Genomic DNA, 16,857 nt, shown 5'->3' with positions numbered 1-16,857 from the left:
TCATTTATTCTCACCAAGGAAACCAACAACTCAACAATCACAAATATACATTTCTGACAATCAAAACAAATCAATGACCAATATAGCCACTTTTCTGTGCAAGGACACCCAAAAGTCTTGGATTCTGTAATCTGGTCATGATCAACCATGCATCAGCAACCACCAGGACTCCCAGACACTGTTCAGAGAAGTGTACTGTTTTCTTTTCTTTAAATTTCACATTTAATGAGGGACCACTGGTTCTCTATGGGGTTCAAATCAGGTGATCGAGGAGTTCCTGTCATTAGATTTTCTTTTTTTAGGCCTTTTTTAACAGCCACTAATTTGAGTACTTGGACACATGATGGAGCATTGTCCTGCATGCACCCTTGTTTTTCTTGAAAGATGTAGACAACTTGCTTTACCACTGCTGGAAGATGTTTTTCAGAAACTACCAGTCGTGCTGAGTTGAGCTTGTTTTCATCCTCAACCCGAAAAGGCACCACAAGCTCATCTTTGATATGATATCAGGCCCTTACCAGTACCCCAACGCCACCTTCGTGGCGTCTGAGTCAGACTGCTTTTTACCGATCTAGTCACGGACCCATCAATGTGGCCCATCAAGATTCACTCTCATCTCTACAGTCCAGGAAAAACTTTAGAAACAAATGTTGAGATATATCTTGGTCCATTCTTGACGTTCCTACTTGTCTTTTTCAGTGATGTTTTTTCAGCACTTATGAGTTTGGCCATGTCTCTGTGTATTGAACACCTTGTGCTTCAGGGAACTCCAGTAATGTTCCAGCTCTGAAATATGGCAAAACTGGTGACAAGTCCTATCTTGGCAACTTCATGCTTAACTTTTCTCAGTTCATGGGCAGTTCATGCCTTGGTTTTTTAACACGATTCTTGTGAGCCTGGTGACTATTCTGAATGAAAGGCTTGATTTTTTTTCCCAAAAGTTTGGCAATTTTGAGAGTGCTGCATCCCTCTGCAAGATGTCCCACTATTTTTTTACTTTTTGGAGCCTGTCAAGTCCCTCTTCTGATCCATCTTGCCAAAGGAAAAGAAGTTGTCTAATAATTATGAACACCTAAGATGGTTGTTGTCATTAGACCAAACCGCTTCTCATTACAAAGATGCACATCACCTGATGTGTTTAATTGGCAGTGGGGTTTTAAGCCAATACGTCTTGGAGGAAGACAACGTGCAAAAATAGGAAGATGTGGTCAAAATACTCATTTGCCTCATAATTCTGCACTCCCTGTATTTTGAACAAATCCCTGTGGAGGTGGTTCTTCTGTGGCAGGTAGCTTCAGAATTTGCTAAAGCTTTCGCTCAATATTATTATGTATGAGTGTAAATACTCTCACTCTTATTATGTAAATATGCTGTAGATCAATTTGATGATTTTTTCCCCCAAATACAGTGATACCTCTACTTATCAATGCTTCCACATCCGAAATATTTAGGTTACGAAAAGCTTTGATGGGAAACCCTTTGTTACAAAATTCTAAATTCTAATTGTGACAACTCGCTGAATGTGAAAACGGGTCGCTTCAGGCGAATGAGAAAGCTGTCCTGGTCGTTTTAGCAGCCACCGGAGCATTAAGAGCACAACCTTTTGAACAACCCCTGACCCCTGTTCGCCTTCCTTCATAAGTTTCCGGAACCTTGGCAGAGCACCTCCAGCCAGCAGTGAGTTCCTGATTTGTCTTTGTCGCTCGTTCGTCACTAGATTGTTAAAGATGTGAGTATGCGTTACATCAATTAAAGGAGGAAAGTTGTGTGTTCACGTTTGTGTACAAATAATTACTCAGCTGCCGAAGTTTGCCTCCCTCCCCGACGTACTCGGAATTCCCCCTCATTGGAACATGTCTTTGTATTTTTTATCTTCGTGGCTTAATAATTTTCTCATCATTTTGTTCTTTTTTCATAACTTTGGTTGTTTTTTCATATCTTGGAACGAAAGTCTTACCATTAATGCTTTTTGTGACCTGAGTATTTCTTAAAGTCCCTTGTGAAAGTATTCGGCCCTCTTGAACTTTTCCATCTTTCACCACATTTTAGGCTTCAAACATAAATATAGAAAATTAAAAAATGTCAAGAATAAAAAACAAATGGGACACAATCGTGAAGTGCAACAAAATTAATCAAACTATTTAACTTTTTTAACAAATAAAAAACTGGAAAGTAGAACGTGCGATATTATTTGACCGCTTTACTTTCAGTGCAGCAAACTCACTCCAAAAGTTCAGTAAGGATCTCTGAATGAGCCAATCTCCACTAATTATGATAAATAGAATCCACCTTTGAGTAATCATCTCTCAGTATAATTGCACCTGCTTTGTGACAGTCTCGGGGTTCTGTTTAAAGTGCAGAAAGCACCATGAAGACCAAGGAACACACCAGGTGGGGCCGAGATACCGTTGTGAAGTTTGATGTCGGATTTGGATACAAACTGGTTTTCAAAGTTTTAAACATCCCAATGAGCACTTAACAAGCAATCATATTGAAATGAAAGGAGTATCGAACCACTGCAAATCTACCATGCAATATTCTTTGGCCCCCTAGTATTAAAACTTTGGACCATTTCTACCTTTTCGCTGCAATTTCAGCTGCAAGTCGTTTGGGTTATGTCTCTATCAGTTTTGCACATTGAGAGACTGAAATTCTTGCCCATTCCTTCTTGCAAAACAGCCCGAGGTCGGTGAAGTTGGATGGAGGTCATTTGTGAACAGCAGACCCTCCCCACAGATTCTCGATTGGATTCAGGTCTGGACCAATCTAACACTGGGATATGTTTATGTTAGGTCTATTCCTAACATCAAAATAATCCTCAAGCAGAGAAGGCATCAAGACTCTATCGGTAGATAATGAGTGGAAGATGGCAGGTCGCTTCCAAGATGGGTGCTGCTCGCTTTCTTCTTTGTCCTTGTTCTGGGATGAAGGTGCAGCAGGGTTCTCCCATTATGGCACACACCTCCATCCTTGGCAGCTATCAGATCCAGGACCATCCAGTCCTGCAACTCCATTTCCCTAAGGGCTTTTAAACCATCTGCTATACCCTGTAGGGCCTTGACAGTTTAGTTAATGAACAGTCTCATGCAACAGTTCAATTTCTTTACACGGAGCATAACTTTACCCACTCCAAGTCGGGGAAGTAGTGACAGTATGATTTTTCTGGGGGGTGGACCACAACTTATGGTCATCAGGAAAATCACTGCCCCAGATTGAATCACGTGGTTTGAATTGCACTGATTTTGATCTCTTATCTCTTACTGGTATGTTCACTCCCCTTAAAAGGAATGCATCTTAGACGTGACCGGACGTTTGGTTGATGGTCTTTTGGTCGCTGGTCTTATGGTCCCTTTTTGTCGCCGGTCAAATGTACTTAGATATTAAACAGTACTTAGATATTAAACTCTCTCTTTGATATTAAACTCTCTCATTAATATAGTTGTGAGAGCTGGCTTCAGCAGTAAACTCTGTCACCATTTGACCGGCGACCAAACATCCAAGCACTCATCTTAGACCATCTGCACCACTGCAGATTTCAGTGTGACGCCTAGGCCCAGTGAATTCAGGTTGTCGGCATACCTGTAGAAATGGGTATAGAACTACACACATAACTTTCATTCACACCAGTCAGTTTCTTATGAAACACCATGAGATTATACCACACATCTTCATAGTAGTTCTTCGGATTGTTCTTTTCATACCACTCCACACTTCTTGTTTTCCAACTCGAATCTCTGTGGGCGGGTTGTTCAGACACGCCCAGGCTGTCCCTGATAGTGCAGTCACTGTGATTATGGTGGCAACAGCTTTCATTGTGGCTTCTGTGTAGAGGTGCAAAGTCTATGGGAGACCGAGGTTAAGTGAGAGGTGCTCGTAGCAGGTGAGTAGACGTCTAATGAGTTTTTCACGGACAAAAGATTTTGGCACCGTCCAACATCCAGTCCACTTAAGAGTCACCTGTGTCTCGAACTACCTTGACCTGCGGTTGGTGAATCCACTTCGATGTTTCAGCGATCTTTGCTGCTGTGCAGGTTGGTTGAGTTGAATCATGAATGGGTCTTCCCATCGTGAAGAGAACCAAGATGTCCTTTTTATGACTGATCAGGATCTGGTCACCTGGCTTCACCACCTCCTGCAAGGGAGACAAAGGGGATCACGGCAGCTTACATGTTCTTTTGACAAGTTTTTCTCCAAACTTTTTTACCATCCACTCTGTGAGTGGATCTGCCTCGCCCTTAGTCTCTTGTCATGGTTCACCTTCCCATAGAGAAAGTTGGAATGGTCTTCCATAAACTATCTCAAAAGGTGTTAATCCCGAGCTAGTTGGTACTATTTTCATATAAGTTTTGACCAGTGTTAGGCGTTCTGGCCATGGCTTCTTTATCTCTTCCATGGTTTTCCTAAATCTTAGTTTTATCGTACCATCTGTTCGCTCTACCAGTCCCATGCTCTGCGGATGGTACAAGCAGTGTTTTTCTAGAGTTATTCCTAGGTGTTTAATTTCAAATAGGTAGGTACTTTATGGACGTTGGCCTCATTTGGGCCTGACGCTACTTTGCACATTATGTCTCCAACAAATTAAACAGTGCCTACAATTTTTTAAAGTAAGTATTTAGACCTCTGGGACACGGAACACACTACCATGTCAATCATCCCCCCTGTTGAGACATGGCTCCTTCCATGTCTCAATTTTGGAATAATTCTTGCGTAGGCACGGTAGGCCTTTAGCTGTATATAGGCCATTTGCCGACTGTCTGCGCCTTCATAAATCAATGCATCTTTTCCTTTCTGTGGTGCAAGGTTTTGCAGATCAATTAATACGGTTTTTGACATCGACTCAGTTTTTGTTGTTGTGTATACTTTGCATTATTTGCGCTGCTTCTTTAGATGCTGTATTCTTTCGTTGTCTTCAGTGCGTGCTTAACATTTGCACAAGCTATTTGGTTGGGCTTAATCACCCAATAAACAAAAATCACAACAATCCTACTTGTTCTATCACTATAGTTTGTGAAAATGTAAATGCTTTGTCAGTCAAAATTAAATATGCTAGTTGGTATTCTATTTTAACCGCTGCTTCCTTGTTAAGATCAAGAACTATATTTGTTTTTTCTTCTTTCCTGCAATTACACAAGTTAACTAATCATACTGAAAATAGGGAAAATACAAAATGCAAACCAGGCTGCTTTCTCCTCACGAAAACAGCTTTCCTGTTCTCTGCAACAGTTACATTCACATCAATTAATATCCAGAAACAAATGTACACATTTGTAATTCTGAATAGAATTGAACCCACTAAAATGAAACCACCCCTTGTTTGTCTGGGTTAATAATTTTAGCATAACTGTGTCCTTTATAGCAATTAAAGCCCATTACTTATAAAATGCATACTAATCAAGCCCCAATTGATTCAATAATGTGGATCGCATTGAATAATAAACTCAGTTATTTGAAATTCAAAATACCCTAATCTAGTAGCCTTTTTATCAAATGTAACATTCCATTGTCTTTGGAGATTGTCAATCATCTATAAAACTTTCTTAATTATTATTTTTCAATAGTCGGGCATGAAATTAAAATCTAATTACATTTCTATCCATTGTAGTTTCTCTTATCTTTCTGGTCATTTACTTTAACTCTGTAAGAAGGTTTCGTCTCAATTGAAATGTGTTCACCTTTTTTTCTGTATGGAGACAATAAGACCAATATAAAAAAGTTCCCTATAGTTTATGGCATTGCTCCCTGAGCAATAATTTTTAGCATTGTTCCCTGAGCAATAATCTTTTCCAATCAATATTGGAGTGCTCGCCATTTCATCTTATCACGTCAACAAGTTTATCTTACCTGTCTCAAACGTTTCAACTGAGAGAACCTTTGTTGGGGCTACTGGCAAACACTTCAATAAACTCGAACACAGGAGCACACACACTGAGACAAAAAGAATGATATTTTAGCCGCATCTGCAGAGGCGGGGGAGGCAACAATTCAGATGCCGCAGAATGTGTCTCCTTGTGGCTCCTCAATGCTATCTCCCTCCGAAAAGCAGCTTGAACTGTGTTTTTAAAGGGAGGGAGAACACGTCATTAAACAGGAGGCGTTGATACAAATGAAGGGGGTGGTGTACAAAAGAAGGTGTAGTGCACATTTAAACCAATAGGTGCAAATAGAGGTTTCTCTCAACTTGAACGGTGGTCAGATGGCAAGTGCCTTCCATCTTGCCTGGGATTCATACTGTTGTCACATTAGTGATGCCACCAAGAAGCAATTGAAGGAGCTCCATATTGATGTGACCGTGATTTCATGAGGCTGCACCAAATGTACACAGGCCCCCCAGGTCTACTGGAACACGCCATTCAACGCCAAAGTCTGACAGTTCTACGAGAACTAGATGTTGCACGGCGAAAAGAGCTACATACACCAAATTTAGCAACATGTGAGCACCAACAATGGAAGTTTATTTGAAATGGATTGTCGATGCTTGGTATCATCTGCCGAAGGATCTAATCAAGTCGTTCAAGGGGTGCGGACAGACCAACGCTCTCGACGGCTCGAAGGCTTGCCAGATCCATTTTTTCAGGTCAGACGGCCAGATTCAGACTAGTTTGCAACTTCTCCAGCAAGCGCGAGCCAATGCTGGAGACGATGAACGTGACTCACTCAGACACTCGGTGCTGATGCGGAAGGTAATGTGATTGACAAGGACACCTACAACAGTGATGTGTCACTTGATTTTCAGCACTGAATCTGTAATTACGTACCAGTAATCACCTTGTATTTGAGCCTTTTACTGAATAAATATGTATATGCTACCTGGTTTCTCTTTTGGTTCATAAAATTTACTGCATCTTATCAAAATTTTGACCAGCTAGTCGAAAAATAGAGCAGCACCCTCTAATTGAGGTGATGTCCAATTGACATCCGTGCTGTCACAAGGTGCTGTACAATCGGCATCCAAGATGTCACGAAGTGCTGGCCATTCGGTTTGAATCTTGGCTATCTGAAACATTCCTCGGTAGTGCGGGAAGTGTCCATTGGATTTTTAAAATTATAATTATTATTATTTTTTTTAATATTGACCCACGAAGGAGTGAAGCAGCGATAACTGAAGCTCGTAGTAGCAAGGTGTTAGATTACTCAATTATATTGTTCATTGTATGTACACTAGCGGGATAGTTACAGCAGATTCATGAATGGGCGCCATTAAATTTTGAAGTGGTTAGAGCAGGGGTGGCCAACCAGTCAGAGACCAAGAGCCACATTTTTTACTGTGTTACCGCAAAGAGCCACATCACACACATACCTTTGCTCAGCCAGATTTATTGTAAATGTCACACACCAGCATAGTAATGACATAAATTGACTCCTACAGTACTAACAGCACAGGCCAGTCATTATCAACAATGAACATTGTGTGCACTGTCTCACACAGACAAACTCTCAGTTCAACCAAGTCCACAAACAAAAATATAATAATTTACAATAGCGTTTTTCTTTTACTATGCATGTTACTTAGTGGGACTTCTGTCATAAAATCAGAGCCTATTTTTGCGCAACATTCGCTCCTTGTGAGCTGTCATTTATTATGAATGGCTTTTAACTAGCGCGCCCACCACGTGGGTGTACACCTCGCTCTCCTATTGGCTGCTCCCGGCTGAGCACTCTCGCCTTGGTCTGCCTCGCAGGGGGTGTGGCTTTTTCAGCCGACGCTCGATCTTTGGGATACTTTTTGTGTGCGCGACGCCGTTCTTTGTCGCTTCTGGTTCACGGGAGCTCTCCCACTCTGTTAAAAACGTTTACTCAAATGACCTTGCTCCTACTGGGAAACTTTGAGGTATTTTCATCCCAAGCGCATGCGCATTGGACGAAAATACCGTATTGAACTCAAGCGAAGCACACACGCAAATAAAAATAAAACACAAATACAAACTTTGATATGGACGTAAAAGCCGCATGAAACCGGGCAAAGAGCCGCATGCGGCTCGGGAGCCGCGGGTTGGCCACCCCTGGGTTAGAGATTCCCACTCCCAGTATATATTTAATTTAATTTCCTTTGCTTTGTCTCCAGAGTGGCAAAGTCCGAGGTTTTGGGAGAGGTCTTCAGCCGGAGAGAATTATTGGTGCAACCGATTCAAGTGGTGAGCTAATGTTCCTGATGAAATGGTAGGTACTTTTTCTTCAATTCTTAAACGCCAAATTACTTTATGGATTTATGCAAGTTAAGAGAGAACATTGAAAAAGTTTAAAGGCATTGACATCTTTGTCACTCAGGCTGCTGTTTTGATTTTCTGTGTATATGTTTATATTGTTTAAATTGGCTTTCATTTTCATACATTATTTCTTCGTTTTCAGTTAGGGTTAGGGCTTATTAAGCTCAATTGAACAAAGGCATTTTCAGTCCATATCCCTTTCTTATTTTGTCATAACTCGTTTTTGATTTGTAACCGTATTGGCCCAAATATAAGACAATCCTGATATGACGACCCCCCCTATTTCTCTAAGACTCAATACTTTTTGAACACCAAATTCAATTTTTATACAGAAATTAACAGCAGTGCATCTGAAACAAATGAGTATAACAGTATATTTGAGAAAAAAAATCATCATCCCTTTATAAAAGCCTTAGTAGCCTTATTTCACTGGCAAACTGGATACGGACATAGAACTGTTGTCTTATTTGCCTGACGGGTGGAGACAATTTATTCAGTTTGGCTGTCGGGATCAAATTTTTTTATCTCTCCCTTGGTACTGCCTTCCGAAATTCTCATTTCACATTTGTTTCTGGTGGTCCATTAGGCAGATAACTTTGCTCGTGTCATGAGGATTCAGAATGAAACCTACTGCGCAATGACCAATGACCAATTCCAACATTCATCACCCGAACCTCTTATCCAAACAAGGGCCGTGAGGGGGTGCTCGAGCCTATCCCAACCAACCACGGGCAGCAGGTGGGGATAGCCGAATTGGTTCCCAACCAATAGCAGGGCACAATGAAACAGACATCCACTCAAGCTCATACTGTCACCGAATGGAAATTGAACCCACACTGCCCGCATTGAAGTCAGGCAGAAGAACCACCAATGGGTTGCCCCAATTTGAACGTGGCCCATAAAAAAAATTAAAAAACGAATTACATTAGTGCGTCGACGCTATACATTAAGACATGGATGAAAGCTGTATGATGTGAGTGAACAGGCTTGTATTAGATTTTGCATTTTTACATTAAAATGTTGCGGCCTCACTTATCACAAATTCACTGCTTCTCGGATGTTTTTCTGCTATTTATTACAAAAAAAATCCTGCTCTATTTCCCGCGAACCATGTCTAGTCTACATTATCTGCAATGTTCTAGGGATTACTGTATATCTTTTACAATTTACACAATTTTTGTAAATATTGGTGCACAATAAAAAAGTTCATTATGTGCAATTAATTTTCCATTAACTTATTGTCCCTTCCCCATATCGTAACCTAACAGGAAGAACTCTGATGAGGCGGACCTTGTCCCAGCAAAAGAAGCCAATGTCTCTTGTCCGCAAGTGGTCATCTCTTTCTATGAGGAGCGCCTCACCTGGCACTCTTATCCGACAGAGGAAGAAGACAAAAAAGAGGAAGAGAAAAAAGACTAGATATGTAGACATGTAAAAGAATGAGGACTTGCAAAGTTTAATTGTAATTCAAGTACACATATGGCTTAGTTTACTGTAACAAACACTTTCTCAAGTGGAAAAGTGAGCAAAGGGTTAATTTGCTTTGTGTGGATGAGGGAATTTTTGTAACCTGTAAACTTCCACTCACTTTTCAAAATGTTAAGTCTCAATCTTGAAATTTTCTTAAAATGTTATTCTTTCTCGCCATGAATTAAGCAGAGGCTAGTGTTTGTTGTTGTTGTTGTTGTTGTTGTTGTTGTTTCTGTTTGCTTTTATAGACGACAATCGTGCTGTGTCACGCATTTGTTTGTACTGGCATATACGAAGCAATTTTGTCTCTTTATTATAATTTGTGAAATGTAAAAAAATGTAAATGTAAAATACAGTTTTGTCATAGCTGTGAAATTTGAACAAAGCGAAACATTTGGGGACAATATAATTTGTTTTTCGCCCACCCATAATTTGGTTTTGTATAGTTTTTGCATATCATGGCCTTATTTGACACAAAAGCGACTTCTGCGATTAGCTTTGTCTTTCAAAATTGTTCAGATAACCTCTTGGCTTTTATTTTATTAAGTAAAACTAATGTGTCTATCAGCTAATACTGTAAGTGGTACATATTTGCTCCGTTAGGTGGTCTTGCTTGCGTCGAGACAAGTTTTTTTAGGGGGGTGAACTGTTGAGCTTGAGTCAGTTTTTACACAAACTTTGATTTACATATTTTAAGAGTATGCATGCCTATTCTTATGAGGAATGTCTCAAACATTGATATTTAATAAACAAAACATATACATGCCAGGTTTTTGTTTGCTTTTTAACCTTTGTAGCAAAAGGCACATTTTAGTTTAGGTACAAGCTGTCTATGTTCTCTTCCACTACAGTGTTCCCTCGCTACTTCGCGCTTCAGCTATCGCGGACTCAGAGCTTTGCAGATTTTTTTCAGGAAAAAAAAAATTAAGATATACATGCCAGGTTTTAGTTTGCTTATCAATCTTTGTAGCAAAAGGCACATTTTAGTTTAGGTACAAGCTTTCTATGTTCTCTTCCACTACAGTGTTCCCTCGCTACTTCGCGCTTCAGCTACCGCGGACTCAGAACTTCGCAGATTTTTTTCAGGAAAAAAAAAAGATATTAAATTAAAATTATAAATTAAATCATTTTACAAGATGTGGAAACAAAATATTCAATTAGAATTAGTAATTGCATCATTTTACAAAATTTTCAAACACAAAGAATGCACGTATGCGCAAAGCATCACGGGGCATCACGGGCATAAACGCAAGCTGTTTGGCCAGCTGAATGCTCACTGAATACTCGACTCCCCATTAGCCCATTCACCACGGAAGCCCAAGCTTCTCCCGATGCCCCTTTTCAGTCCACGCTTATCTCGTGCTAGCATACAGCACGCTTCTCGCCAAGCTAAAGCTTAGTGTAAAAGTTTTGTGTAGCCCTTCGTGATGCCTCCCAAACGCTCTCCATCCCCTAGTGCATCTAGTGAGCCGAAGAAAAAGCGAAAGATGTTGACAATTACCGGAAAAGTGAGTTTATTGGACAGGTTGAGAGGAGGAAATATCTACGCGGGCGTAGCTCGACAATGTGGCCTTAATGAATCCACGGTGCGGTGCGGTACATAAAGAAGGAGGAGAAGAACATCCGCAAAACTGCTGCAACATCTTTCACGAAAGATGCCAAAAGGGTTGTGAGCACCCAGAATAAGGCCATGGTGCGAATGGAAAATGCACTGGTTATTTGGATCCATGATTGTAGGGCGAAGAAAATCAGCCTGGACGGAAACTTAATCCGGAGTAAGGCTAAATCTTTGTTTGATTCTATGGTGCCTGAGGGTGGTGACAACGGCGACAACGTTCAAGACGAGGAAGAAGGCGACAACGACTACAACGAAGGTGATCCTCTGCCCGGTGCCTCAAGCCAGACTAACCCACGACCACATACGGCTTTCGCTGCCAGCAAGGGCTGGCTTGGGAGGTTTAAGCGGTTTAAGAATGTCGTTGGATGGAGATGCAGCCTCTGCAGACGGAGCAGCAGCGAGGCGTTATGTTGAGGATGTGTTTCCGGGAATGATAGAAGAAAATGGCTATGTCCCGGAGCAAGTCTTCAACATGGATGAAACAGGACTCTACTGGAAGAGGATGCCGTCCCGAACATTTCTTTTCAAGGACGAACTTAAGAAGACAGGTTTCAAAGCCCACAAGGATCGAGTGACTCTGCTCTTGTGTGGCAATGCAGCAGGATTCATGCTGAAGCCGACAATGGAGGGTCTCATCTCCTCCATTGAAGAGCCCGACGAGACCTTCAGCATGAAATCTTATTGGAAGGACTACAACATACCCACGTGTCTGACTAACATTCAGAATGCCCTAAAGGACATGAAAGAACAGACACTCATCTCCAGCTGGAGCAAATTGTGGCCAAATAAAATCACTCAAGACTGAGGATTTCACGCCTAACGAAATCTATCACTCTGCCGTTGATAAGGCTGTCAGGCTGGCTCGGTTGGAGGAGACTGAAGGTTTCTCGAATATGACGGCTGATGAGATTACAAATCTCATCGACTGTCACTCAGACCCGCTGACAGAGGAGGACCTACAGGAAATGACCAAGTCGGCGAGTGAGGAGGAAGACGAGTCTGCTGCCGACGACGAGGGTGACGAAGCTGACGAAGGTGGCCTTACTTTGCATAATTTGCAGGACCTCTTCAATGCTGCCAAAGACCTAAAAAAAATAGGCCAAAGAAATGGACGATAACATGGTGAGGGCCGTCGAGTTCAGCAATCGCATCGATAACGTCATGGCTGTTTACAGGCGCATCTTTACCGACCAAAAAAAAAAACAACATTCACAACTCCCCCATAACGTGCATAACATGTTTCTTACGCGCAAAAGAGCTGCGGAAGATCCATCCGGACTGCTATGATGTTTTGGAATTTCTGAGTTTTCTGAATAAAAGTTTACATTTATTACATTTGCAGTTTTTTTTACTGTATATATACTGTATTTGATTTGTTTGTATGCACCAACATAACACCTGCATTCTGATGTGGAATAAAACACCTGAATGAACAGCATATTAGCCTGGTGGTGGTTTTGTGCACGTGTTATACGTTTCTTTAAGCATTTTTTGAAAGGGCACCCCTACTTCGCGGAAATGCCCTTATTGCGGGTGGTCCCGGTCCTCATTAACCGCGATAACCGAGGGAACACTACTCGCAAGCCTGTGACCCATTTGGCTTAGCGTACATTGACCAAAGTGTTTGGTTCTATTGTTGAAGCGTAGCTTGCCACATGTATGTGTAATTTCAGCGTATGTATATTTAACTAGAACCTCTAAATTTTGAACTGGCCGTTCAAGACAAGTTGGTTGCGGTAAGCATTCCCCTTTGTTTCCTAAATTATTATTACTTATTTAAACCTTGACCTTGCATACTAAGTTACCATCATCTTTAATTGCATCAACAACTTTGGCAACTTTTGGCATTCATGTCTAGGAATATTGTCATCTTTGATGTCTCCCTTTTGAATATGGCATGGACTAGTTGTCTAAGACTGATGTTTAGGAGAAAAAAATTGCCAGGCAGTGGAAGAGGGACGGAAGTTTTCATTGTGAGTAAATGATTTGGTGTTAAAGTGTCATTATTTGGCTCAATAATGGACATCATGGTCAGAGGGCGACTATTGACAATGCACGAGGCCTCATAGAAAAGTATCCTAAGAGAGTCATACTCGAGTCATGTCTAATACTGACCACAACACATTCTGCACTGTTCTTATTTGTCGTTCCCAAACACAGTCAGCATGACTTGCGTGTAAGACATTTATCATGAAATCCCTGTTTTTTATTAAATATGTTGCAATTCCATACCTGTCAACTGGTACGTTCTCGCCGTAATTGGTACAACTGAAAGCCCATTTTTATATTGGTACGCTGTACACATGAAAATGGTACGCTAAACGGTGATTTTGAGAAAAAAAAATAAATTAAGGCACTTTCTAGCCATTTTTCACCATCCGCCATTGTTTCTTCCCGGAAACGCATGTCTGCCAAGTGATATATGTACCGGCGCCTCTGATTGGCTAAAAAACGCATGTCTGCCAAGTGATATATGTACCGGCGCCTCTGATTGGCTAAAAAAAAAAGATCATGATAAACATTTCGTTTTGTAACACTTTCACCATGTGATTTCCGTTTCCTGTTCCCTTGTTTATGTTTACTTTCATTTTCACTTGTTGTTCGTGATTTTTTACAAAAAAGTAAAGTGGTAAGATTTTCCATGTATTTATACATATATGTAAGGGCGAAAACAAAATTTGGTAAGATCACAAATGGTTCGAGGTTGACAGGTATGCAATTCTATCTACGCCTTATTTTCTAAAAGTCACACTCACCAAAATGACACGGTTTTTTTTGTAAATTTCTAAGTCTTTATACACTGAAGAGATTTTTTTAGAAGTTCATAAAAAATTGAAAATCCATGCTGAAAGTCGCAAGCGGAAGCCACTCCACTGTCTTCCACCTCAGCGCTGAAGTATTTTAATTTTTTTTAAAATAGGGGTGACCCAACCTCGCGTTTTTTCGGTTATCACAGTCTACATTAGCCACAATAATCGAGGGATTACTGTAATAACATTCATTACAGTTGCATTATAGTTGAATCAAAAATCTTTTATGACAGTATTCTCATGTCACCACAGTGTAATTGTACTGACACTTGACTAGAACCACAAATTATTTAACTGGCCGCTCATGAGCTTGGCGTTCGCCTTACTTTACAAAATTACTCACATCAATCACATCTTCAAGCGGACTTGTTTTGTTCATCCACTAGGTATCGCCATATGACTGCACAACAATAGCAGAAATACATTTCATAAGGAAATTTAAAAAATACACTATAATTCTCTGACAGGCACAGAGGCCATTCACAGAATCATATAATCTTTTCCTTTATCATTTAAGTCTTGTATTTGTTACACGATGCACACTTGCCTTGAAACAGTCTACTCGCGATTACACTCTAGTGGTTTAAACAGGTAAACGAAACACATCCACTAATATTCAAAACGAATGCCCACTTTGGGCTGCGGGAAGAGGAGCTTTAAGTGGAGTCAGAGCAACGGTAAAAATGCGTCTTTTCTCTTGAAAATAAACAATGTATTGAGAACTGGCCTCGGATCCCATTTCTGTGTTTCTGTGTTTATTAAATATCCAAGAGACAATGTAATATGCCATACATACCTGAAACTCAATAACAAATATTTATACTATTGTATTGTGTACACAAACCCAATGATGGTAACAGCAGTCCATAAACCCTGAGCATCCCAAGTATTGGGACTGTATATGTTCGTTTGTATTGTCTATTTATATAATAATACAAATTCAAACATGCAAACTTCACACAGTAACAACCTGGGCTCAAACCCTCGACCCCAGAACAGTGAAGCCGACGAGCGAACTACTTGTCTGCCGAGCAGCCCGGAAGATATGTTTTACAACTTAACGGGGTTCTTAATAGAAATTTCTTGTGTAAACCAACCAACTTATTAAAAGGAAAAAAATATCACATGATTTACATTTTAGTTATTCATTAAATGGCCCCAACTTTCAACAGGAGAGATGACGTGATATTTTGCATGGAGTTCCTCTTTTATTGAGACTGAACGTTGTTTAGATTCTTCCATTTTTGCATAATTCCTCCAACAGTGGAGATTTTCACAGAGCTGCTTGGCAATTTCTCTGTAACCCTTTCCAGCCATGTGGAGATGAACAATTTTGTCTCTGATGTCTTTGGACATCTCTGGGCGTGGACATGTCTTTATGCAGGCAGCTACAGACCTAAAACAAGTACATCTGACTAAAAATAATACATGGAACTGTTAAAGATGGACTAACTGTTAGTCCATCTTTAACAGTTCCATGTATTATTTTTAGTCAGATGTATTTGTACTTCTGACCCTGAGAGACTTGTTAGTGACTAACAAGTCTCTCAGGGTCAGAATTCTAGCTGATATACTAGAGTTCAAAATACTTTCCAGCTGTATCATAAATTGTTAAAAAAAATCATTCAGTGATTTTTCTTTTTAGAGTAACTCTCACAGCAGACATGCACCTTCAATGAAAATTCAGACCACTCCATGATTTGTGTGGGAATTTGCAATAAAGCACGTTGCACAAGTAATTATTGACCTCACTGTATGTACATACATATTGAGCACTCTCAACTCATCTCATTTTCTGAACCGCTTTATCCCCATTAGGGTCACGGGGGTGCTGGAGCCGATCCCAGCTTATCCAGGCCAGAGGCAGGGGACACCCTCGATGGCCAGCTGATCGCAGGGCACAAGAAGACGGACAACCACGCACTCACACCCATATTTAGGGGCAATTTAGAGTGTCCACTCAGCCTACAATGCATGTCTTTGGAATGTGGGAGGAAACCGGGGTATCAGAGGAAACCCACACAGGCCTGGGGTGATCATGCAAACTCCACACAAATGAACGTGATCTGGATTGGAACCCAGGACCCAAAGCTGTGAGGCCGACGCGCAAACCACTCGCAACACTGGGCCGCCCCATATTTAATATAAAAATTGGTAAACATTTCTAAAGGGTTCACAGTGACTAGTATCAAAGATTGTGGAAGAAATTACGCAAATTCAATATAAAATGCTGCTCTACTTACAAAGAAAGACCAAAGTCATGAAAGACATTCTGGAACCAATTAATTTTGCAAGTATGTTGTAGGTACAGGTAGTAGTAAGGTTTACCAGATTTTCAATTTATTTTTATTGCCATAAATGTTAGAAAGATTTTATGCACTTTGTTGGAGTTAGAACTATATCGATTAGTAAGTTGTGTGGACTGAGTGGCATACACAAAAAAAATGAACTGGGAAAAAAAGACACTAATATTTAATGTGAGTCATTTTGTTTTGCAAAGCATTTCTACAATATCAAAAAAATTAAAATGAAATCCATAATACTGTTATAATGGAAGCCAATGACACTATTCTTGTCATTCTTTTCCCCTGAAATCTAGAGTTTTGTTTGGTTCCTTTTGAGCAAAAATGTGATTCTACTCAAATAATTTCCATAAAGCTGCTTGAATTGCATACATGAACTTAAGAATAAATTTCATGAACGGTAGTACAAAATTTGACAGGTACTAATAGTGCACACAAATAAAAACCAAAAC

The 16,857-nt window shown here is 40.4% G+C and overlaps 1 protein-coding gene across 4 annotated transcripts in view; it reads left to right on the top strand.

Moving 5' to 3' along the window:
* Positions 1 to 10,442, top strand: part of LOC144208170 (chromobox protein homolog 1-like) — a 28,416-nt gene extending 17,974 nt beyond the window's left edge. For all 4 annotated transcript variants that reach the window (XM_077733877.1, XM_077733875.1, XM_077733876.1 and 1 more), the window contains exons 4-5: positions 8,063 to 8,157; positions 9,473 to 10,442. In XM_077733877.1, the coding sequence (XP_077590003.1) occupies positions 8,063 to 8,157; positions 9,473 to 9,623 (246 nt within the window). In that variant the 3' untranslated portion in view covers positions 9,624 to 10,442. The remainder of the gene's footprint in view (positions 1 to 8,062; positions 8,158 to 9,472) is intronic.
* The last annotated feature ends 6,415 nt before the right edge of the window (positions 10,443 to 16,857 follow it).

Source organism: Stigmatopora nigra, chromosome 15 (genome assembly GCF_051989575.1).
Source record: "Stigmatopora nigra isolate UIUO_SnigA chromosome 15, RoL_Snig_1.1, whole genome shotgun sequence".
Lineage (NCBI taxonomy): Eukaryota > Metazoa > Chordata > Actinopteri > Syngnathiformes > Syngnathidae > Stigmatopora > Stigmatopora nigra.
This window is presented reverse-complemented; position numbering and strand designations above follow the sequence as displayed.